At 34.9% G+C, this 26,668-nt stretch overlaps 1 protein-coding gene across 3 annotated transcripts; it reads left to right on the top strand.

The window, feature by feature from the left end:
- The first annotated feature begins 1,894 nt into the window (after positions 1 to 1,894).
- LOC133834568 (cyclic nucleotide-gated ion channel 1-like) lies at positions 1,895 to 25,360 on the top strand. 3 transcript variants are annotated; one of them, XM_062264226.1, is made up of 8 exons: positions 1,895 to 2,123; positions 2,406 to 2,452; positions 22,191 to 22,647; positions 22,754 to 22,963; positions 23,336 to 23,622; positions 23,742 to 23,853; positions 24,140 to 24,388; positions 24,482 to 25,360. In XM_062264226.1, the coding sequence occupies exons 1-8, from the start codon at positions 2,088 to 2,090 to the stop codon at positions 25,013 to 25,015; spliced, it is 1,932 nt and encodes a 643-aa protein (XP_062120210.1). In that variant the 5' UTR covers positions 1,895 to 2,087; the 3' UTR covers positions 25,016 to 25,360. The 3 variants fall into 3 exon arrangements, with proteins under 3 accessions (XP_062120210.1, XP_062120209.1, XP_062120208.1); XM_062264225.1 differs by lacking the exons at positions 1,895 to 2,123; positions 2,406 to 2,452 and adding exons at positions 17,551 to 17,687; positions 17,851 to 18,069; XM_062264224.1 differs by lacking the exons at positions 1,895 to 2,123; positions 2,406 to 2,452 and adding an exon at positions 17,841 to 18,069.
- Positions 25,361 to 26,668: the final 1,308 nt, after the last annotated feature.

The following is a 26,668-nucleotide window of genomic DNA, read 5'->3' as shown; positions in this document are numbered from 1 at the left end:
ATAACCCAAACAATTAAAGTAAAGATAACTAAATGAACAATACCCAATGAACAATATGAGCAATACCCAATGATAAATTCCTCTGTTATCTGAAAAAAGAAATGAACAAAACAAACATCAAAAACTCAAAAACTTATTTTTACTAAAAACTAAATAACCACAAAAACATATACACATATACTAACAAAAAATATATTTTAAACCATAAAATACAATGAAAGTAAGACTAGATTACCAAAACAAGGAAAAAATTGCAACAAAAGGCTCGGATCGACGAAGAATTCTCGAATTTTCTCTGTTTTTTCCACATTTTTTCGTAAAAAATGAAGAAGAAGGCTCAACCTGGGGGGTTATATCACTGTGACCTATAGCGACGACATGTCATCGTTATAGGAAATAAGAATGTCATCGCTGATATCAAACACACCGTTTCACTCAAACGGTGAGACCCTACAGCGACGACATGTCGTCGATGTAGCTTATTTTTTAATAAATTAAGAAAAAATAATTTTTCGTGGATTTTGTTTACATACAGTGACGACTTTGGAGTCGTCGCAATAGATGTTGTCGCTATAGAGTATTTTTCTTGTGATGCGGATCACGATTTTAAATGAAATAGGGTTCTGATACCGATTTGAAAAGTTACTTTAATTGTCTAAGATTAATATGAATGAACCAAACAATTTAACAATCGTAACACACATGGAAAGTAAAGAACACACAATGATTTCTACAAGATTCACTGAATTAATCAGCTACTCATTGGGTCACAAAGACCAGGGTAAAAACTTTCACTATATTAAATCTTGTTCTTTACAAATTACAATCACAAAACACTAATTTGCTAAAGAACAAATGAAACATATAGAAAGAATTACATTCACCCATTATTGAGTCTCCATTATTGAGTCTCCCACTCAATCATCTTTCTTCTAAATCCCTTTGAAGTAATGTTGAAATCCCATCAACACTTTTTTCTAAAATCACTTAAGAAATTTTAGAACAGGTTCCACTGTTCTCTTGCTTCAAGAAAATCGAACTCAACTCCATGAATGAAGCTTTAAATCCTAATAAAAACTTGCATTAAATACAAGAGAGTAGAACCAAGAAGACAACAACAAAAATTCTCTGTGAAAAATTAGTTTGTTAGTTCGAGAACCGAGACTAAAAACGACCTGTATATATGTTCAGCTAACTAATCCTCATAAAACCATTAATAACCACTTAAACAAAATTAGTTAAAGCTAACTCAAAACTTATCATACATGGCAAGTGAAAGCACTGAGATTTCCGGATGCAACAAACACACAATACAAATGCATTAAGGATCAAGATTTGTCATTTAGAAAAAAAAAACTACACAAAATATGGTTATTACAAGTACCTCTATTTGTGAAATAGTCAAAAATGGTATATTCAACTTAATTTTAGTCAACAATTTTTATATAATACCCAAATTGCCCTCTATTTACTAAATTAATTAATTTTTTTTATATTTTTATATTAATTAATTTGTCTAAATTATTTTTAAAATTTAAAATTAATTAATTAAAATTAAAATAATATGGCACGTGTTATGTTATAATTGACCTACTTTTTGTTATTAAATTGATTTTAAAACATATTAATATAGTTAATTGGTTCAAATTATGTTATAAAAATTACAAAAACAAACAAGGAATAAATTATTTTTACAAATATAATAATAAAAAAGAATAAATGTCTCTCTCCTCTCTCTTGTTCTTCCTAGTGTCAAAAGAACCCAAAAAAATCAAATACATAAATTGACTTCAAAAACTTCATAACTTAATTAAATTAACATTAAAGTCTCCAACAACCGCACAAGAGGTACGTATGGTCCTAACTTAAAATTCCTGCGTCGAAAACAAATCGTTAACCCATTGAGTTGACTCACTAGCTTACAAATTAACAAGTTTGCCACTGAATTTCAGTGTTTGTCTATAAAAAGCTCCAAGCTCTCCTGAAGTTTTCTTATTTCATTATATTGAATTTGGAAATTTCAAAATTTGCACTTTTGAGTCCTCAATTGTAGTCTTCTCTAATTCTTAAAATTTTTCTCTACCAGAATGTCTGAAAAACGAGAACACAACAGTCAACAACAGGTTTGAATTACTTCTCTTACACTGCTATAATTTGTTAGTACTACTAGTAATGATTTTAAATGTTTCTCACTTTTTAAAAAAAAAAATTAAGCTAAAATTATTTCACACATGGTAAGAAGACATTTATGCTAAAATAGTACAATGAATTTAATCTACAAGTTACAGATGAGAAATTAATACCATTTTTAAATAATTAAGAAGTGTTAGTGAACAAGGAAACAAAAATAAGTATTAAAATTTGTTATGCCCCTTTTTATTGTTTTTTTTACCATATATGAACAGGAATCAACAGCTATGGATGAGAATAGCGAAGAGAAAAAAGACGAGAGGTTAGTTCCCTTGATTTTTTTTTTATATATGTGTTTTTAATTTTAGATAATAGATCAATTTTATTCAACGATATATATTGTATAGTCTGGTTATAATACATTTTTAAAAAATACTAACAAAGTTAAGGCTAAACAATAGAATTCCAAGTAGGTTGGAACTCTAATTTAAAGTATTCCAAATGTTCTAGTCCCAAAATATTATTAATAAATAAAAAAAAAAGAATCGTTCCAAAGAAAAGTAAAAAAAGCTAACCGAACTAGATTCTCATTTTCTGTCAAAAAAAAAAAGTCTCATTTAAATTTTCCAAGAGCAAAATCTCTAGAAAAGAAACTCAAACAAGGAAAAAGAGCATAATATTTTTACAAAGTACTATTTAAAATGATAAAATTTGAGATCTTAAAAATTCCTAAAAAATAAAAGTCATCTACACTCTTCTAAGCAAAAGATAATCCATCCCTTTATGTTTGGTAAGGGGAAAAGGTTGGTAGATGGAGAGGAGAGAAATGATAGAGATGGGATGAGATGATAAATTTTCTTGTTTGGCAAAAGAGATTGAAAGATGAGAGGATAGCAAATTCTCTCAGAATTCTCATCTATTAATAGAAGGATTCATACTCTCTATCCTCATTTGTTTGAAATTACTTATATACCCTCTTAATTATAATAATTTCATCAATAAATAGTCATCTATCTTTCTACTACTCCATCCTTTATATTAAACAATTTAAAATGATTATTACTCTAGCCTCTCCCTCTCTTATATTATCCACGCTTGGATTGAATAAAGAAAATACACTTCTTCCAATGACTAAGAATTATATGTTAACGCGTACGGGTAAAAAGCAAATGCACCACACAAGGATAATCAAGTTCTAACCAAAGACCTTGTAAAAAAAGATGTTCTAGTCATAGAAAGTGTTGGGAAAACAATAGCAAATACTAATGCACAGCGGAACTTAAATCACAAAGCTTTTTCTCTCTTTGTGTGAGTAAAATGGTATAACAAGTTTCTCTCTAGATAATACTAGAGGCAATTATAAGACGATAAATAGAGTTAATATAAGAACAACTAGTAACAATATAATCAATATTCTAGCAATAAGAAAAAACAAAAACCAAACAAATTCTTCACTGACAAAGGGCATCAAGGGGGCAAAAAGAATGCTTGCAAAAGAATATACCTGACCCAAATCCACTTACCCCAAGAAGACACATAATTAATATTAATGTACATACTGATTAGTTAAACTTTGCTAATTAGTTAGTTAATGAGCTGTCCTTTGATTAGTTTCAGGGTTTGTTATGTTGAACACCGTGAAAACGTAATTATTTTATTATTACAAAAATAATTACACCAAGACTTGAATATAATATTTTATCACAACACACTCTAAACACTCACACACTTTGTTTTGAAGCACTCACTTATATATGACTCACTTTGACTCACTTTTGGGACACTCACTTTGCTACAACCTTGGACACACATTACATTTGTATTTATAGGCTACAAAGGAAACATCCACATCTTTCTAGAATTTTCTAACTTTATAATTTATTTAACTACTTTTTACATTTTTCTAAATGTTTCTAGAACTATTTATATATTGTTTAATTAGTTCTAAGTTTATTCAAGAACTTTCTAGAATGTTCTATGTTCTTCCTAGTATATTCTAGAACATTCTAGATACGGTAATGACTTTTAACACTCCCCCTCATTACTGAATCTCTAAGCTTCTTCTCGTTTGACGAGGTTTAGTTGAGTTCTGAATTTCGAAAACTTGATTGTGCTTAGTCCTTTGGTGAATATGTTAGCAACTTGATTGTCTATGTTGATTTGTTGCATCTCTATTTCTTCTTGAAGCACTTTTTCTCTCAGAAAATGATAATGCACTTCCACGTGCTTTGTCCTTGCATGAAATACTGGATTTTCTGCTAAGCGAATAGCAGACTGATTATCACAATAAAGCGGTATTGCATTGTCTGTAGATTGGTGTAGATCCTTCATTAGTTGCAACAACCACGTACTTTCCTGAGCTGCCATTGCCCCTGCTCTATATTCTGCTTTAGTGGTTGACAAAGACACCGTTGGTTGCCTTTTGCTACACCAAGATATAGCTCAAGATCCAAGCTTGAATACATACCCAGTAGTTGATCGACGGGTATCATGATCTCCAGCATAATCAGCATCACAGTATCCAACTATCTTAACCTCATCACATTTCTTATAAAAGAGACTGTAGTCAATGGTATCTTTGACATACCTTAGAATTCGTCGCACTGCTTCCAAATGAGGTTTCTTTGGGTGCTGCATATACCGACTTGCTACACCAACTGCATACGAGATATCTGGTCGAGTCAATGTTAGATAAATTAGACTACCTACCAGTTGTCGGTACATTGCTCCATCTTGCAAGTTCTGCCCTTCATGCATGTATAACTTGGCATTAGTTTCCATAGGTGTTGAGATGGGCTTGCACTCGAGCATTCCAAACCTTTGCAACAAATCTGTTGCGTATTTTTGTTGACAGAGAAATAAACCTTAGTTCGATCAACTTCTAATCCAAGGAAGTGTTTCAATTCTCCAAGTTCCTTCATTTGAAAGCGAACTGACAAGTTTTCCTTTGTTTGGAAAATTTCTGCTTCATCATCGCCAGTGATGATGAGGTCATCAACATATACCAAAACAACTGCGATCTTTGCTTCCTTTACTTTAACAAATAAGCTTGAATCTGCATGTGCCATGACATATCCACTCTCCACTAAGAACTCAACAATCTTGCCATACCATGCTCTTGGAGCCTGCTTCAATCCATAGAGCGCCTTTTTCAGTTTACAAACATACTCAGGATGAACTTTATCCTCAAATCCTCTTGGTTGGACCATGTATATTTCTCGATCTAGTTCTCCATGTAGAAAGACGTTCTTCACATCCATCTGCCATAGTCTCCAGTCTTTACATGCTGCAAGCGCCAACAGGACTCTTACTATTGTAATCTTGGAAACTGGGCTGAACGTCTCATCATAGTCTAGCCCATACTGTTGAGATAATCCACGAGCTACTAACTGGGATTTATATCTCTCAATCCATCCATTAGGATGATTTTTTACCTTGTATACCCATTTGCAGGAAATGGGTTTTACTTCCTCTGGCTTTGGCACCAGCTCCCAAGTTTGATTCTTCTATAGTGCACTTATCTTTTCTTTCATAGTTTCTATCCATTTGATATTCTGGGACGCTTCTTCATATGTATCTGGTTCTCTGAACTTTTCTTCTTCGGCTACAACAACATTGGCATACTTAGGATTCGGCTTCCGTGCTCTTGTTGATCTCCGAGGTTGTGGGCTTACTTCTTCAGATTGAATATCACTTGCATCATCTGCTGCTCTTTGATGCACTCTTGGTTGCCAGGGACTTTGTGTTGCCTCTTCGTTGTCTTCCTCACTTTGTTTTTCTTCATCCATTTCTGGAGTCGAATGTAGCTCAACAATTTGGTCCCCCATCTTCTTTTGCAAATTGTCTTCTATTTCTCTAGAATTTGGCAACTCTTCCTTTTGTGGTGACCACCATGATGAGGCTTCATCAAATACCACACTCCTTGACGTATAACATTTTCCAGTATTAGGATCGCAGTACTTCCACCCTTTCCTTTGGCTATCGTATCCCACAAAGATACATCGAATTGCCTTCTTGTCAAATTTGTTACGTAGATGACTTGGCACGAACACGTAGCATACACAACCAAACACTCGAAAGTGAGTTACTGCAGGTTTACAATTCCACAGTTTCTCAAAGGGTGAAATGAAACCTAACTTTGCTTGGGGAAGTCTATTGATCACATGAGCTCCTGTCTTCATACATTTTGCCCAAGATCTTTCTGGAACATTCTTCGCATGTAGCATGCTTAGACATGTCTCTGCAAGGTGTTGATTCTTCCTCTCAGCTACTCCATTCTGCTGTGGTGTATTTGCACATGTGAATTGATGGCGTATGCGACACTCTCGTAAGTACTGAGAAAATTCATCTGATGTGTATTCACCGCCATTGTTTGTTTGCAGGCATTGAATTTTCTTGCCAACTTCTCCTTTGACTACTTCTTTGAATTCTTTAAATTTTGAAAAAGTTTCGGACTTTTCTTTTATAAAGAACACCCATACGTACCGTGAGAAGTCGTCAATGAATATAACCATGTACTGCATGCCGCTGATGGATGGTTGCTTGACTCACCCAAATACGTCAGAATGGACTAGCTCCAACGGTGCTTTGGTTTTGAACTTTGAGTCTTCATACGGTAATTGATGTGCCTTACCGTATTGGCAGCTAGCATATACAGTCTCTGTTCTAACTTTGAGTTGAGGAAGACCATTCAACATAGATTTCTTCATCATCACCTTGAGTTTATGATAGCTGACATGTCCTAGCCTTGCATGCCACAAATCTGTTGTTTTGTTCTTTTGAGTCTTGTCTACATAAGCCGACTTTGCTGACATTACATAGACAGACTCTAAACGTTGCCCTTTCATCATCAGTGTTCCAGAGATCTTAAGGTCTCGATATATTTTGACATCATGAGGACCGAATATGATGTGGTGTCCTGATGTCGTAAGTTGCGTTACTGACAGTAAATTTTTCTTCATTCTAGGTACATGGTAGACATCCTGGAGTGATACTTCCTTTGTACTGAATCGTGGCACTATTTTTGTTTTACCGATATAGGCAATTGGTAATCTTGAGTTGTTGGCTGTCACTACCACGCGACCACCTTTGTACTCAGTCATGCTTTGCAACTTCTCTTTGTCCCCTGTCATATGATTTGAGCAGCTAGAGTCGATTATCCAATCATTATTGTAGTTGATTGGTCCAGGAACAGTAACTGCCAGAGCTAATTCTCCTTCCTCCACAGCGAAAGATGCTTCAACATCCCATTCTTCATCACTTGCTCGTCCTGCGTTTGACGTGACTGCATTGCCCTTTGCTGTATTCTTCATGGACCAACAATTTTTAGCAATGTGGCCCTTCTTCCCACAGTTGTAGCATTTACCATCAAAATTATTATTACTCTTAAATTGACCACCCCGTTTGTCTTTCTTTTGAGCTCCCCATGTTTGGGAGCTTCCATGATGACCATCTTTGTCATCATATCTTCTAGAACCTTTGCTAGAACTTGGCCAGGGTCGACCTTTCTTATTATTACTAAAGAGTGCTTCTTCATCACTCTTTATCGAGACTCCAGATAATTGCTTAGCCAATGCTTCTTGGTCAGCTAGCAAGTTTTCTAATTCAGTAAGAGAAGGTTGGCTTGGCCAACCTTGTATTGCGGCAATAAAACTTCTATATTCAGCTTTTAATCCATGAATAATAATTCTTCTAATTCTGGAGTCTGACATACTAGCAGTAGAGTCTAATGTAGAGATTTCGCGACAAAGAGATTTTATCTTGGTAAAGTATTGGCTGATCGTCATGTCGCGTTGTGTGATAGAGAAAAGCTCGTTCTCTAGAAGTTGCAATCTCACATCATTCTTCTTTGTGAATAATGATGCGAAAGTATCCCATGCTTCTTTCGATGTCTTCGATTCCCTGATGTGCTCCAACATTTCATCTTCGACTGTGGTCCGAATAGCAAACAATGTTTTTCCAGCTTTAATCTTCCATTTCTTTAGAACAGCCGCGTCCTCTGGTTGTGTGACCTCGTTGCCTTTAACGATCTCCCACAAGTCTTGGTCTTGGAGATATGCCTCCATATGCAACGACCACGTGTTGTAATTTTGACAGTTAAGTTTCTTAATTCCATTGACCACTTGAAGGTCACCCATCGTGGCTTGGCAAAAATTCTATCTTTTCCAAGCAAGCTTGATTTTGACAACAAACTTTATAGTACTAAACCACACACGATCTCTTAAAGAAACTTAACAAACGACTCTAAGAAAGCTCTCTCAATGACAATCTCAAGAAATCTTCTCTGATGTGGAAGTTCAGTCAAAGCTGTAGCCACTGAGCATACTCAGAGTTTCAAAAGATCTCACAACCTTAGCTCTGATACCAATTGTTGAACACCACAACACGTGAAAACGTAATTACTTTATTATTACAAAAGTAATTAAACCAAGACTTGAATATAATATTTTATCACAACACACTCTAAACACTCACACACTTTGTTTTGAAGCATTCACTTATATAGGACTCACTTTGACTCACTTTTGGGACACTCACTTTGCTACAACCTTGGACACACATTACATTTGTATTTATAGGCTACAAAGGAAACATCCACATCTTTCTAGAATTTTCTAACTTTATAATTTATTTAACTACTTTTTACATTTTTCTAAATGTTTCTATAACTCTCTATATATTGTCTAATTAGTTCTAAGTTTATTCAAGAACTTTCTAGAATGTTCTATGTTCTTCCTAGTATATTCTAGAACATTCTAGATACGGTAATAACTTTTAACATGTTATTCTGTTTTTGCTTGTCCTCTCTGTATAAATAGCTCTCTTGCACTAGCTCTCACAATCAATAATAATACAATTAACAATTCTTTCGGATATTTCTTCTTGAAATTCTTTTGTTCTTTCTCTCTTCTTCAAATCTCATCAATTAAGACACATGCTCCTATCATGAAAAAAAAAATCTTCTAGAGAGAAAAATAAAATGAGTAGAATTGCTAGTCATGAACTGGCAATCAAGCCAAAATATCATAGAATTATTAACTATTGATGGCTCATCAATGAGATGAGAAGTGGTAATATGATCTGGAGTAGAGAAAACTTGCAGATAATAAGCATTCTCAGTAATTTTGTAAACATTTCTAACAACTTGCAACAGAAAATTCATTAGTAGCAACATGTTGTTTAGGCACAGACGCATTGTTGTCAGTCTACTTAGGTTGAAAAATTTGCTTGACAATTACGTGGCTTAAAAGACTTGACATCTTTATTTTTAGAAAAATCTTCATCTTTTTCTACTTTTTTTTTATTATTAATTATCTTTCTTAGAGTACCAAAACATTGATCTATCTTCAAAACAGAGTACCTGACAATTGGCAAGCAAAAAGAGCATAGTAGAATATTGGAAGTATTCTTTCCCAGTGATCCCAAACTTGCATAGTAATAAATTTTTGCTTTCAAGGATTATGATCTGAATAGTTACTTTTTAAGTGTATGAACATTAAGATTGATTCAAATAAGTTACTAATGGACAAGTACTTAGAAAGTAAAGAATACATAAAGATTTTTAATTACAAGGTTCACTAATAAAATCAGCTACTCCTTGAATCACAAAAACCAGGACAAAAGACTTTCACTAAACCAAACTTTGTTATTTTCAAATTATTATCTCAACAAACTAATTTGCTAAAGAACAAATGAAATATATAGAAAGAATTACATTCACAGATTCTTGAGTCTCCCACTCAATATTCTTTCTTCTAAACCCCTTAGAAGTAGTATTGAAATCCCATCAAAACTTTATCTCTGAAATCCCTTCAGAAATTCTAGAACAGATCCCTCTCTTCTTCACCTTCAAGAATGTTGAATCAAGCTCCAAGAAAGAAGCTTCAAATCCAAATAAAAAACCTGCAACAAAAGATTAGAGAGAAAACAAAGAAAACTAACTAAACTCTCTACAACAATGAATCGGTTTTGCTACACAAGACCCAGAACTAACTGTATGTATATACAATTAACTAAGCCTAACAATACCACTAACCACCTCTAGACAGAATTAGTTAAACACTAACTAAACAAACTTATCACATGTTGCAAGTATGACCATGAAGATCTCTAGATGCAACTTATACACAACCCAGATGCATCTGAGATCATGATTTGCCAAATATTAACTCCTGCAAAAAAACATAATTATTACAATCTCCCCCTTGGAAAATTATGATCAATGAATAAAAAAAAAAAATAGACTAACAGAAAAAAATACCAGTACTAAACCAAAAGCAACAAAGTCAAGTGAACAAGGCACAAATGTTCATAATCAAGAACAAACCACACAAAGCTAGACGATGCCAGACACGGAAAAGGTAGTGTTATACCCAAAAATTGGAGAATGCATCCTAGGAGGCTAAGGAGAATGCATCTAGGAGAGTGCCTCCTAGGAGAGCTAAGGGGAGTGGTCCTAGGAGACTCCAAGGAGGATGTGGTCCTAGGAGACCCCAAGGAGGGTGTGGTCCTAGGAGACCCCAAGGGTGTGTAGGAGGCAAGCCTCCCAAGGTTTTCTAAGTGTTGGCTCGAACGTGTCCAAGGTAAATAGCTAAGGAGGAGGAGTCTCATGCAAGAGAATGGAGACTTAGACTTTCATAAGGAAAGTCTATACAATGTTCGATCGGACATGTTTGGGAGATGCTAAAGAAGGTTGCCTCAATGTTGTCCAAGGTGAGGTTGCCTCAATGTTGTCCAAGGTGAGGTTCCCTCAATATTGTCCAAGGTGAGGTTCCCTCAATATTGTCCAAGGTGAGGTTCCCTCAATGTTGTTCAAGGTGAGGTGCCAAGGAGGTTGCCTCGGACCACCTTAGTCCGAGGAGAAGCCAAGGAGATTGGTTCAAGGAGGAACATGGCATGCTAGAGGAGAGTGCATGTTAGAGGAGAGAAGTGCATCTCCTACCACCATGCACGTTCAACCTACCACCATGCACGTTCAACCAGCCCTTGCATGGGTAGCGAGTAGGAGGTGGACCAACTAGCTAGAGGAGACTAAGTCAGATACAACTTCAACAACATGCGCGGGAATCTCTCATTCTTCCCACAAATGGGGAGTTTGTTACATTTTGAATGTTGAATGTTTATTTGTAATATAAATATAATAAATATAGTAAAATATCCCTATTATAAGGGGATATCAGTTGAGGATCCCATCTCTATAAATAGAGAGCTTATGAGATGAGAGAGGGACTTCTTCTGCTTATTCTTTCTAGAGAGATAAAATTGGGTCTGTCTATTCTAGAGAGAGAAAGTGCTGAAATTAGAGAGAATTCTTGTATTTTCACAATTTATACTGAAGAAACTCAGTTGGCATAGTCCATCTGATCTTGAGTATAGATTTATAAATCACAACTCTAAGTGGATTAGGCTATTACCGACAATCGGGGCTGAACCACTATAAAAATCTCCTGTGTTCTTTACTTTTCTTGTTGATACCGTCTGTTGTCGTTTTGATTTCTCTTGAAGGCTTGTCGTATTTGACGTTCTCACGTCGTTGGCTAAAAACGCGGTCAACAGGTAGAAATAGGCATCTTTCTGAGGCACATGCAACACTAAAAATCTAATCATAAATCAAAGACCCAAAATCTATAGACACCCCAGTTCCAACAACAAATAGAATTTGACCAATTTCAGGAGTCATTATGGAGAGATGAGAATTGGGATGACAATGCATAAGAGCCACCCGATGAAGAACTCTATAAAAAGATGTCATGGTCGTGATAGGAAAATCACTTGAAGTCCACTGAAACTGTGGATTTCCAGTGAGCTCAACACCAACAACAATGAAAAAGGGTGCAAAATCATCATTATAGTCAGGATTAGAGAGCAATGGAAATTTTAAGACACGACACACAGTGGATGGAGTATACCTAAAATGAGTTCCCCTAATATAGGCAGTAAAACGATCAGGATTATTTTTGTCAAGCAAATTTTTACTTGAGTTTGCATAAAACTCCCTCTCTAAGTTTAGATTAGGCATCTTCATGTGAGTGACAATGCACAACCACCCTCTAGATTCTAACAAAGCATACAGTCTAGGAAAATCTTTTACCACAACAGAGCACTCAACCCATAATTTTCTAAAAGAAATGCTATTCTCATAAAACTTCCTAGTAGACTCAGAACTAAAAAATGTCAACATATGCTCGGGGGCCACAATGAAAGGCAAGAAAGGATCATGAATTCGAGATGGGACTTTGGACTTAGAAGATGATGGCTCAGTCTTTGTGGTGGCAGGGTTTGAGTTTGGTTTTTAAGCTTGAGGTACATATAACTTTACGGAGACTGAGTGTTTTCTATTTCGGGGTGCGTGTTTAGAGGAAGAGGCAGAAGTGGAAGGCGGAATGGTGGGTTGAGACGACATGGATGACACAGTAGACGATCGGGTAACACACTTTGGTAGTGAAAATGTGGGAATGGGGTGTTTACGATGTTTGGCTCAATTTAAAAAACAAACAAACAAGGCCCTTTGTAATTTTTTTTTAAAATGCACACATTTAGAACTAAATAACAACCAATGAGATTTTTCTTGTAAATTTTAAAAGTTTGTTGAAAACAAACATGCTCTTGAATATGTATTTTTTTTTAAAAATGTAAGCACAAATGAAAAGAGATTAAATGTGAGCAAAAATAAAATAAAAATAACAACTAAACATTAACCTTATGAGCACATTAGGTAGATTGAAAATGATGATCTGTTCGGCAAGAAAACCAATATCTAAAACATGTAAGAAAATTTTGTGAGACACAAAAAACATCAAATGACTTCTTAATGAAAGAAAGTAGAACAAGCAATTATCAATCCAATTTCTCAACAAGAGTTTTGAGCCTAAATTTACCATTTGTGTGTGCATGTGACCTCATGTGAGCCAAAGATGAGGCTCACTCACTCAATTTTTTTTTCTTCTTATTTTTTTTTTAAAATGTCTCTTTTTGAATTTACCACTCATGGACTTTTAGCAAGCAACCAGCTATGACTTTCACTCATTCTCAGAGATGTAGCCATCTCCCTTAATCAAAATATATTAAGTAGAAGGAGCAAACTTCTCAAAGCATAATTTTTCAAAAGGGTAGCTCTTCCCATTGCACCTAAAAATGGTAGCCTTTTTAGGTGAGACAAATAAAGACTCAAATCAATCTTGGAAAAAATAGAGATGAGAGATACCTTACAATTTATTTTAAGCGATAGCTGAAACACAAAAAAAAAAAAAAAAAACAAACACAAGTGAGATATTGAAGAAGAAAAAAAATGAATAGAGGAAACACGAAAAGATTCATATGGCACAGAGGCCAGTACTGTTTCTTAGGTGCTCATAAGTGTTAGCATTTCGAGTTTAGGTGAAAAGATAAGCTAATTGAGCATCTGGGGAAACATGAGAAATAGTGAGCAGTTTTGATTAAACCAAACCCTAATGAAATGATGTCGAATATCTTCGTGTTTAGTTCATGAATGATGCATTAGATTTTTTGAAATATTATGGCACTTGTGCTGTCACAATATAGAGTTACACACTTCTGTGGGAAGCCATACTCAATTAACATTTTATTGAGCCATATCTGCCAAATGCAATGTATTCAGCTTTAGTAATGGATAGTGAAATCGAATTTTGTTTCTTACTCAACTATCTAACAAGGTTATTGCCTACATAGAAACACCCTCCAGATGTGCTTTTTCTATCAACTAAACTCCAAGCCCAATCAGAGTCTCTAAACCCAACTAACGACAATGTGGTATCTTTAGCATACAATAGAACAAACTTGACTGTGCCAGATAGGTATTTGAAAATTCGTTTGACAACCATCAAATGAGATTGTTTAGGATTACATTGAAACCGAGCACATAAACCCACACTAAAAAAAATGTCAAGCTGACTGGCTGTAAGGTAAAGCAAACTACCTATCATGCTCCTAAAAAAAGTTGGATCTACACACCAGACTCATCTTTGGTTAGTTTCGTGGTAGTGATGATTGGTGTCCTAGCATGCTTTGAACTATCTAGACCGAATTTTCTAACATCTTTTTAGTGTATTTGAACTGTGAGATGAAGATTCCCTGATCAAGTTGTTTGATTTGCAAACCTAGCTAATAGTTAAGATCCCCAATTAGACTCATTTCAAACTCACTTTGCATTAGCTTGACAAACCTAAGGATCTCATTCTCACATGTTGACCCAAATATAATGTCATCCACATAAATTTGTGCAACAAAAATGTCATTGGTCAAAAACCTTATGAAAAGTGTGGTGTATGCATTCCCCCCTAAGAAAACCATTAGATAACAAGAATGGAATTAGTCTATCATATCATGCACATGGAGCTTGTTTGAGGTCATATAAATCTTTCTTCAACTTGTACACATGATTTGGAAACTGGGGGTCCACAAAACCTTGAGGTTGATTGACATACACTTCTTCTTGAAGAATGCCATTCAGGAACACACTTTTCACATCCATTTGATGGAGTTTGATATTGAGATGGCACGCAATAACCAACACTAATCGAATGGATACAAGACAAGCCACTGGTGCAAAAGTCTCTTGAAAGTTTACCCCTTCAACCTGTTTGTAACCCTGTGCCATAAGCCATGCCTTGTTCCTTGTAATTGTACCGAATTCGTCAGACTTCTTTTTGCATATCCATTCAGTTTCAACTATGTTGGTGTAAGATGGTCTCTCTACCAAATCCCAAACATTGTTTCGTTGAAATTGGGTCAATTCATCTTGCATGGTAGCAACCCAATGTTCATCAATCAAGGTTTCCTTCACAGATTTTGGGTCGACCATGGAGACATAACAAGAATGAGCAATTTCAATAAAGGCTTTCATTTGAGTTACCGTAGTGTCATTTGGATTTCCAATGACAATACCAGGAGGGTGAGCTTTCTATATCCAAGATGGACGACCATTCTTGTAGAGTCTAGCATGTGGTGAAATGAATGGAGGTGTATAATGGCCATTAGGCATAGGACTTAACTCAGATGAGTCTGTAGCATGCTCAGATGAGTCAGCTTGAACAACATAAGGTGAGTCGATATCAGTTGGAGAAGCCTTTAGCAAGTGTACTTTTGAACTGTTAGTGGGGACTTTCAGAGCATGACAATCCTCATCAGTGGTTTATTCTTTACAGACTTCCAAATCATCAAAAACGAATATTGATCGACTCGACCACCGTTAACATACGCTTGGTATACACTCGGTATGCTCTGTTATATATGGAATAACCAAGAAAGAGCCCCTCATCATTTCTGCGATCAAACTTTCCTAGATGTTCTCTGTCATTCAAAACATAACATGTATAGCCAAATATATTAAGATATCCCAAGTTAGGAGTCTTCCCTTCTCAAAGTTCTTATGGTGTTTGCGTTGTGCCAGAGCGAAGATGTACTCTGTTACTGATGTAACAAGCAGTATTGACTGCTTCAGTCCAGAATCTTTGAGAAATGTTTTTGGCATGTAACATTACCTGAGCCATTTCTTGCAATGTTCTGTTTTATTTTCTAAAATGCCATTCTTTTGGGGGTTTTTTGGTGCAGAGAATTCATGATGGATGCCCAATTGATCCCAAAAATATGAGAATAAGGTGTTCTCAAATTCCTTCCCGTGGTCACTACGAATACGGTAGACTTTACAAATCTTGGTTTATTTCTCATTTTGAAGTTTAAGACAAAGTGCAGAAAAAAGTCCAAATGTATCTGACTTATCTTTAATAAACTCCACTCATGTGAATCGAGAGTAGTCATCAACACATATCATCACATAACTACTGGGGTTTTATGCCCTAATTAAAACCCAAATTTCTTTGTAATCTCATTTATTATCAATAAAAGAATAGAAATCATTTTTTGACTTGGTCAATCACTTTTCTCACATGTTTTATTTTCATGATTATTTATTTAATATAAACTTCTATCAAATCTCGAGCATATAGCTAATCATATTTATAGTGACATAATCACAGTAGAATATAAATATGATCATATGTTCAAAATAAGTTAGTCCTAAGATTAGTTAGTGCACGAGATTTACACTGACTTGCCAATCTACGATATGATCTACTTACACATCGCAGTGTTATGTTCTTTCCAGAACATTAACAAAGTAGATAAGATCGGATGTATTTGTTATATCAGACTGGATATCAGACTGGACCGATATTGACAGTAGATAGGATAAGTAAACATATCATTATTATCTATTCTAGTCATATCATATAGTTGACCATAGGTCAATTCAATCTCAATTCTGAGTGGTTAGTGTTCTAACTGATTGTATTATTTGAGTTCTTTGACTTGTTCTTTACCAGCCTACCCTACGTACTAGCCCATACTTACATCTTGGGAAATCGGTAGTATAATTGAGTGGGAGTGTTAATCATAGATATGAACATCTATAGCTTCTGATGAAGAAGTGAAATGTGGTTTCCTTTTAGTTTGGTTCAAGGTGCTAAATGATAGAGATCTCATTTCAGTAATTAATATTAGTTCACTGAAATATCATTTAAAAGGAACTAAGTGTTTTAAGGATAAAATACAATGATGGGTAAAACAATATTTTAGTCCCATCTCATTGTAGACTGTCTATAGAGTATTGAGTGACAATTGTGGTTGTAACAATGGATAATTAATAACGTATTTATATTGCTTATAGAGCGTTCTATGAATTCAAGATTGCAATTCTGAGTCTTTAGTGGAGTCATGAGGAATTAAATAAGTTAGTAAATTTATTTGTTAGATTTATGATAACTTATTGGAGCTTGATTTCATAGGCCCATGGTCCCCATTGTACTTTGGATAAAATCATATAGACAGTCTCAATTAATTGATATAATTATCAATTAGAATTATCAAAGTTGACCAGTTCAATTTTTGATAGTTTAACTATACAATTTAGAGAAGAAAAGAGAAATTAGGGAAAATTTAATGATTAAGATAAATTAGTATCTAAATTAATAAATAAGTTTGAATCAAGGTTCAAATTATAAATAATGAATTTGATAAAGGATTTAAATAATTATTTAATTAATTAAATCAATAGAAAATAATACATGCATTGATTTTAAGTCTAATAGACTTATAATTAAATGAGAAATTTCACGGGCCTAAAGCCCATGATAATTTTGACCTAGTGCTGATTATTGGCTATTATTTTATTAATTTTTTAATTAAATAAGTGACCTAATTGAGTCTATAAAATGAATGTTAAGTGAGAGTTGAAATCAGATCTTGAAACACAAGTTTTTGGGAAGATCAGAAAATCTAGTCTTGATGCTCTAGGTTTTAGATTCTCTCTACAGCATAAGTCCTTTTCTAAGCCTCAAATTTTCTCTTCTATTCTTCTTCTTATTGTATCTATCTCATGTGTTGAGAATTGCCCACTCTAGTATAGGTGATTCTAAGGATACTTTGGAAGGTTGTGAAGAAAATTGAAGAACGATTCAGTTTCTTAGTAATACTCTGCGACAGAAAGGATACAAGAGTTAAAGAAACTAAAGGAATGACTCTATTATTCCGCAGCGTATAACGTAAGTGTTCTTATCATTATTTTTGGTTGAATTCAATTTAGAAACATGTTCTAGGTTATCTTATATTAATTTGTTTAATATAAGATCTACATGAAAATAAACAAGATTCTGTATAAGTTTTCCCAACGATAACGTTTTCCATTTAAACTCTTCGTTTGCATAGGTTCCATCAGAACAACATGAAGCAACTCGAGAACTCATGACGTTAATAGAGCTGAAATAGGTGAATGAGAGGATTTCATCTGTTTTCCTATTTGACATTGGGCGCACATTCTGTCCCTCGAGACTTGGAAAGATGGAATAACTTTGACACCTTCTATCTTGACAATCTTCCTGAGGTCTCGATAATTGAGATGACCAAGATGATAATACCACAAATAAGGTTTGTCCAGGAAAGTGTGATTGCACACAACAATGTTGCATAGAATATAGCAATTATCAAAGGATCTGTTTCCTATCACGACTGAACACCTGTTAGATGAAACTAGGCATTGAGTTTTGGTGAAACATACAGTGTAACTGGAGTCACAGAGTTGACTAATGCTCAACAGGTTAGCGTTTAGTCCCTTTACATACAACACACCAGAGATGGTCGGTATGCCAATAATAACCGGATCACCTTTGCCCAAGATAGCTCCTTTATTTCCATCGCCAAACGTAACAAGACCATCTTGAGACTCTATGAAGTTTGTGAGGAGATGCTTGTTGTTAGTCATATGTTTGGAATAGCCACTGTTGAAATACCACTGATCATTTTTGAATGCTGATAAAAAGGTTTGAGCAACAAGGGCACATTTTGCATTTGCCATAGTTTTCCCATTAGGACGAAGAGATTTACAAGAGATTTTAGTGGGTGGAATCTGATGGCCTCCTCGTTCATTCAAAATCTTTAAGTATGACTGAAGTTTGTAACATCTTGGTCTTATGTGCCCTCAAAGATTGCATAAATGGCATGTTGGAGCAAATCTCTCAACTGAGGATTGGACAAGCGTTGGGGTGTCTCGGAGAGAAGACACTTTGGATGAGAGGTTTTCCTCAGTGGAGCTCTTGATAACCTCAGTGGAGGACTCAAATCCATCAACAATCTTGGGTACAACAACTGCTACAAATGGAAACTTTGGTGCTGAGGAAAATGACTAGTCAATCGTTAGATTCTTTCCTTTCTTATACAATCCCCATAAATCTTTAAAATTTGTAGAGAATGATTAAGGTTCGTTGTTACAGGTGGAATAAATTCCAGCCCTTGTTTGGCACAAACAAGATCAGCTTCCAACTTGTATACTAACTAATCTTTTTCTTCTAGCTTTTTATTAAGATCTTTGATAGTTTCCTCAAGTTGTGCATTTATGTCAGTCATTGACTTGAACTTTTTGGCCATATATGACCATTGCCCAACATCTCTTCATATACAACCTGTCTGTCCACGTTATCCGAGTCTGAGCTGGCAGAATCTACATCATCCTTAGATGAGTCTGACCTAGTAATTTTTGTTAGGAAAGCCACCATTTGTTTTTCTTGATTAGAACAATCACTACAGTTGTCATCTTTGTCCGCATTAGAATCGCTCTAGGTGGCAGCAAGAGCCTTTTTCTTCTTTAGCATGTTGGCACATTTCACTTGGATATGTCCAAATCCATCACATTCCAAACATTGTATGCCTCGATTGTTCTTGTCTAGTGACTGAGGTTGTTTGCGAGTGACAGGATTGGACTTCTTGAAGGAGTTTTCTTTGCCACCATAGACTTTCTTATTGAACGTCTTTTTTCAAGAACTTTGCATAATTCTTGGTGAACAAGGCCGACATATCATCTACTTGGCTCTCTGACAGATCTGCAAACGAAGGTTGCTCATCTTTGTGGAGAAATGCAATACTAGTGATGGGCTTGTGATTCTCCTTTTCTGGCTACTTTTTGGTCTTACTCCATCTCTTGAGAGTTAAATCATAATTTTGCGGCGAACTAATTAGTTAATCAAGATCTAGATCTTCAATCTCATGAACTTCTTCAATTGGCGAGACTTTTGCCTTGAACCATCGGGGAAGAACTCCAAGAACTTTTCGAACAAGCTTGGCATTGGAATATGTCTTATTGAGAGCATAGGACTCATTCAAAATGTCACACAACTTGGCATGGAATTCTGCAACAGATTCATCTTCTGCAATTGAGAGATTCTCGAACGCCTTATCAAGGGCGCAAAGTTTAGATTTTTTTTACAGCATCATTACCATCATTTTTTACTTTAAGCTTTTCCCACGCTTATTTAGAAATCTCAGAGTTGGAAATTACTTTTAGTTGATTTGTGGATACTACATTGAAGAGAGCATAAAAATCCTTTGAGTTCAAGTTAGTCTTCTCAATTTTGGTGGCAGTCCAGTCTTTCATGGCTTTAGCTTTCTCGACATTACCTTCTTTGATTGTTGGGGGATATTCCATCCACCGGCGGCGGCCATCCATACACGTTCATCAACTGCTCGGAGGAAGGCAAGCATTTTTGTCTTCCATTATGAATAGTTGGCGCCTCCCAACATGAGAGGCCGTGTGGTAGAGACACCTTCCCTAAACAATTCCATTATCACAAAAAACAAGGGAAAAACTCCTAGAGATGAATCTCAGAGAGGGTGAGCTGAAGTTAACAAGTTAAGAAACCTGAAAACAAACAGATTGAAAGTAAGGAAAAAAAATAGATTGAGATCAAGAACGAATTCAATAGACAATCTAAAGCAAGTAACTGCGGAAATATCCTACGGATCTGCAATTTTTGAATAGTATAGTGCTGATACCAATTTGAAAAGTTACTTTTTAAATCAATTAACATTAAGATTGATTCAAACAAGTTACTAATGGACAAGTACTTAGAAAGTAAAGAACACACAAAGATTCTTCCAAGGTTCACTCATAAAATCAGCTACTCCTTGGGTCACAAAGACCAGGGAAAAAAATTTCACTATGGCAAACTTTGTTCTTTACAAATTACAAGCTCAACATTATAATTTTCTAAAGAACAAATGAAACATATAGATAGAATTACATTCACCCATTCTTGAGTCTCTCACTCAATATTCTTTCTTCTAAATCTCTTAGAAGTAGTGTTGAAATCCCTTCAACAATTTATCTCTTAAATCCCTTCAAAAATTCTGGAACAGATCCCTCTGTTCTTCACCTTCAACAATGTTGAATCAAGCTCCAAGAAAGAAGCTTCAAACTAGTGATGCACACGGGACGAGAAATTGGCGGGGAGTGCTCCCCCCCGTCCCCGTCCCATCCCCGCTTATTCCCCGTCGGGGACGGGGTGGGAATCTCCTATTGGGGCGGGGAATCCCCACGGGGAACTCATTTATTTAAAAAAATAAATTTTAAATTAAAATTTTAAAATAAAAACCGTAAATTATATGTAAATTAAAATATTGCATAATATTCATTATTTAAAATATTAAACACTATCCTAAATAAAATTTAAAAATTTAAAAAAGTTAATACTATGTTACAAAAACACATGAAGAAAGATATAAAATACATATAAAATATTATAAAAATTTAAATAGGGCCCCGTCGGGGCAGGGAGTTCTATCCCCGTCCCTGCCCCATTTAACATTCAGGAATTGAAAGTTATCCCTGTCCCCGTCCCGTTCCCCATTTAGACGAGGATTCCCCGCCCCACTAGGGCGGGTCCATGGGGAAAATGTGCATCCCTACTTCAAACCCAAATAAAAAACCTGCAACAAAAGATTAGAGAGAAAACAAAGAAAACTAACTAAACTCTCTAGAACAGTGAATCGATTTTGCTACGCAAGACCTAGAGCTAATTGTACATATATATAGCTAACGAAGCCTAACAACACCACTAACCACCTCTAAACAGAATTAGTTAAACACTAATAACTAAACAAACTTATTCCATGTGGCAAGTATGACCACGAAGATCTCCAGATGCAACTTATATACAACTGAGATGCATGTGGGATCATGATTTGCCAAATATTAACTCCTGCAGAAAAACGTGGTTATTACTTGATCCAAAACTCATAATTAAAGATAAATAAAATGAAGAGTAACAAAGCCACACATAGTCGCCACTCCGAGACACAATTTATCAAACACTTAGAATGCAAGAGGAAATGAGTTTATAATTCAAATATTTTCTTTGCAATTCAATAGACAAATACAAGAGCAAACTCAAGCACTCAAATGCTAAAATCATTCACTCCCATAGAAAAAAAAAGTTATGATCAAAATTTATAAAAGATAAAGAATTAGTACAACATTTATCAAAACTCAAGTTTTTTGACCGCTTCATCAGTTCAATGAAACATGTTGTAAATTTCATCATATCTGCTATTAAAATGGATGATAAAAACACCATAACGTCTTCTCGATAAAAAAGAAATTTATAATAATAAAATTATAATTACTTTTTTCTTAATAAAAGTGACAGAGAGCTCCGAATAGAAACTTCCATACAAAGTCTGGTTATTTGTGTTCATACTTATGTTTTTTTTTGGACCAGAATTCCTGAATGGAGTATAGTAATGAACACGTTAACCCAATCCTGGAAGACCGATAATGGACCAGATGAAAAGAAGAGCAGGTGGACCAAGATAAAGGAAATTCTCAAGCAAAACATCATGAGGCCTCTTCCAATGTGGAAAAAGATATTTATAGTTATCTGTGTTGTTGCGGTTACACTGGACCCTCTGTTCTTCTACATTCCCATGATAGACCAGGAACTCAAGTGCATTAAAACAGACAAGAAGTTGGGAATTTTAGCTGTTACTTTAAGATCATTAGTAGATATAGTTTATATAGTAGATATTATACTCAACGTATCCAAAGCATATGAGGTAGTACGAAGAGAAAATTTATTGAAAAGTGGTCAGATGGTAAAAAATGCTTTGGCAGTGGCACATAGGCTCTCGTGGTCTCTCATCTTAATTGACTTTTTGGCCATTCTCCCAGTCCCACAGGTATTTTATGAAGAAAAAAAATCATCCATTTTTTATTTTTAGAATGATATTAAATTGTTAATATTGACTAAAGGATTTTCAATTTATTTTATGCATTTTTGTGTAGGTTATAATATTTGTTTTCGTTGAAGGACTTGGGTGCTCGGGATCTTCGAAGAAAAAGTGGCTAAACATTTGTCTTCTCTCTCAATATGTACCAAGGACTCTTCGAATTTACCAATCGTGCAAGGATCTTGTAAGGATCCAAGATACAGTGACTAGAATGGTTTGGGTTAAGGGTGGACTAAACTTTTTACTATACATCCTTTCTAGTCATGTAAGTTCAATCAAACATAACTCTTAATTTGAATAATTATTATGATGGGTTGCATATTACCTTTGCATTTTGTCCAATATTTGAGTACAAATTTGGTTATTTACTTTTAAACTTAATTTTATATATTTAGTTTTAGATTTGATATATTTGTGCTTAGTTTTATGTACTTGGGCTTATGTTGATTAAAAACTAATCTAAAATACATTAAATCTAAACTTGAGCACATAAAAACCAAACACGTACATAACAGTATCTCTCTTACAAAATCCTTACCCTGTATATTATATAAGTTTTTTTTTTTTTTTTTACTTTTGTCTTATTGATATATAATAAAGATCTATGCTATAAGATATGTTGACTATGTTGAATTAGGTGATTGGAGGCTTTTGGTACTTTTACTCATTTCAAAGAGAAGCATCATGCTGGAAAACTAGATTAATTTGTGACAAATATAAGACAATCTGTGGTGGAAACGATCTTTGTGATGTCGTATCAAAAAACATAGAACTTATCAATAAAGAGTGTCCGATAGATACGAACGATAAGAAGAAATTCAATTATGGGATATTTTTCGAAGCTATAGAGTCTGGTGTGCTGGGATCATATGATATTCCCCAAAAGGTCATGTATGGCTTTTGTTGGGGACTGCGACATTTGAGGTTAGCATTTATGAAAGACTAGTCTCAACTCTATTATTTTACTTACTATCACTATCATAAGCACTGCTCAAAGCATGACATAATTTAAGGATCGAATACCATTAAATTAATTGTTACAGTTCGCTTGGTGAAAACCTCGTAACAAGTACCTATATATGGGAGAACTGCTTTGCAATGGCTATCACTATCATAGGCTTGCTACTCTTTATGTATCTAATTGGAAACTTGCAGGTAATTAATGAATTCATTCTTAAATATATATAAACACACCAGAATTAAATTTGGTGCCGTTAGATAGTACTGGTTCCGCTAAGTGCCAAAAGTATATTTTATGTATTGTTTTCCGCAAGTACATTATGTGCTACTAATAATGATACATTTTTATAAGTTTTGACACAAAATATAACTTTTGGTACAGAGCAAAACTATAACCTTAGCGACACATAATCCAAGCCCTATATATACTTATTATACACTTGCAATTGTCTATGTTACTTTGTGCTTGTTGTATATACAGACATATATGCAGCTGGCAACTACAAGATCAGAAGAGATAGGAGAAAAGATGAAGTTGAAAGAACGAGAGGTAGAAATATGGATTGAAAAAAGGGGTCTACCAATGGAAGAAAAGACCTCAATCATGCAAAAAGTAAAGCAAAAGTTGAAGGAAAACAAAGAAGTTGATGTTGAGAATCTACTTTCTATACTTCCCTTTGAAGATAGAAAGCGCATAAAGCTTCTCTTGTGCTTGCCTTTGCTAAGAAAAGTAATTAAAAATCATTCTACTACATTTCATTGATTAGTTAAGTAAATAAGCTTCTTTTCTAATTTTACTGAACTTGGTCATTAATTAAATTAGGTTTCAATGTTTCAAAATATGGAGAAGGAAGTATTGGACATCATTTGTGAACACCTTGAGCCAATGATGTATACTGAGAGAAGCTATATGATCAGAGAAGGGGAGCCACTTGATCAAATGCTTTTCATCACGTACGGTACTGCTTGGGTCTACACAAACAATGCTAGTAGTCACAACAACAATGCTCATGATCATCACAGTGGTACTAATAATAATAGTGATGATTCGTTGGCAATGAGAAAAAGTAGTACAAGACGTCTTAAGAAGTATGATTATGTTGGAGAAGAGCTATTGGAGTGGTCATTGACGCACAATACCTTAAGTGGCTTCCCCATTGCGACTACCAACGTCAAGTCTCACACTAAAGTTGAAGTGTTTGCTCTTAGGGCCAATGACTTGATGAATATTGTTCGTAAAAACTATAAATTGTTCAGGCGGAATATCCAAACCTACTCCACTAATTCTGGGGCCAATGTGCAAATGATGAATGAAGGTCCTCTCAAGTCTCAAAGTTCCAAGTATCAACGCTTATAGAACCAATAATACTATAATACATTTAATAATCAAGTACTTGATGATGGAATTTAGTAATTTTATATATCTAATTTAAAGTTAAGTACATGTTGTTTTGTGATCGGATGGGGAATTTTATCCACTTATTTCTCAAGAATGGAGAAGGTAGATGGATGAACAACAGAAATGCCATTGAAAATGTTTCTATGGACATACTCAAAAGGATGTTTGTAATAGGACTCCTACCAGGAGATGGTAATCATGACCTTATTGATATTATTGATGAGGGAGGTAAACTATTTGCCCATATGATAAACCCGGACTGTTAAAATACAAGTCCCCTAATAGAGTTAATTGCACCTAAAATCTGTTACAACAGACCAAGACTCAATAATGTATTTACCAACAACATATTACAACTCAGAAGAATCTCTAACAAACTTTCTGTTACATTCTTATTCTTTCAGTTATAAAATAAAAAAGAAAAAAAAAGAGAAAAAAGGCTATAATGCTCTTAATATATATATATATATGACTTATTTGTATTAGAAAAAGCCAAAGCTTAGAGTGAGAATCCTATAATCGGAGAGAAAATAAGAGAGAGAAGTTGTGAGGAGGAGAGATGAGCATCTGCTCAACAGAGAAAATTGAGAGAATAAGAAGAACAAGTGAAGGAGATTACCTTTCGAGTTGTGACTGAAATCTCTGATCTTCAAGGCTGTACTTGGATTTGATTGTATAGTACATGATCGAGCCCCATGAACTCTGAGGCGAGCTCGAAGAGGATTATAGCCAATACCTCTTGGGGTGAATCTCTATAATCCCCGCGTGTCCAATACTTCTTTCCCATTCTCTCTTAAATTTCTGCTATTGATTTCTTTGTCTTCTTCATTTGTTATGTGCTTGATAATGTGTTGAGATTGCTTGGTAGCCCTGGATTGAATCTTTTGGCAGAGCACTCGAAGACCTGGTTCATCTCTGCAAGAAAAGTAAAGCAATAGGGTTAATCAATTAAAACTGGTTTCTTTTTTGTCTAATTGAACTAATTCGTGACAATTTGCTTGATATACGCATATTGGTGTAAAGGTCAAATTCGACCTTGTGAACTAATGTGTTTAAGTTTAGTTGGTGTACAGATAGGTTCGTAAAATCTCAACAGTGGTATCAGAGCCAGGTTCTTGGCTGGAAGATTCAACTCAAATCTGGAAAACACATTGAAGGCAACAATCAACAAGACTGAAGGAACATTGGCCTCAATAACTAAAAGCACAGGAAGAATTCATGGATATACTTTTATTGGATATCCCTAGTGAAGAACTTTTAACTTTATCTGATCTATTTACTTTCATTCCTAACATGAGTAACTTTAAAATAGATATTGACAATTTTGATGGGTCTGGTGATTACAAGATTTAGAGGAAAAAGATTTGAGCACTGTTGGCTCAACAGAAGCTGTTAAGGGTTCTTGAAGAACCTATTGATTGGCCAGAAAATACTACAAAAGTTCAACAAGAGGAACTGCTTGAAACAGCAACAGGAATCATCATATTCAATCTATCTGATTCAATAATCAGATTAGTGGATAAAGAAGAGACACCTGCCAAGATATGGAAAAAGCTTGAAGAACAATTCCAGCAAAAGTCTCTTACAAATAAAATATTCTTGAAAGAAAGA

The sequence above is a fragment of the Humulus lupulus genome, chromosome 5 (genome assembly GCF_963169125.1).
Source record: "Humulus lupulus chromosome 5, drHumLupu1.1, whole genome shotgun sequence".
NCBI lineage: Eukaryota > Viridiplantae > Streptophyta > Magnoliopsida > Rosales > Cannabaceae > Humulus > Humulus lupulus.
This window is presented reverse-complemented; position numbering and strand designations above follow the sequence as displayed.

Excerpts from the sequence above, each read along its gene's own strand:
- LOC133834568 (XM_062264225.1), top strand. The coding sequence starts at position 17,915 with ATGAGAGGATTTCATCTGTTTTCCTATTTGACATTGGGCGCACATTCT. Across the intron at positions 22,964-23,335 it reads TATACATCCTTTCTAGTCAT|GTGATTGGAGGCTTTTGGTA; the intron begins GTAAGTTCAATC and ends ATGTTGAATTAG. Across the intron at positions 24,389-24,481 it reads GCTTGCCTTTGCTAAGAAAA|GTTTCAATGTTTCAAAATAT; the intron begins GTAATTAAAAAT and ends TAATTAAATTAG.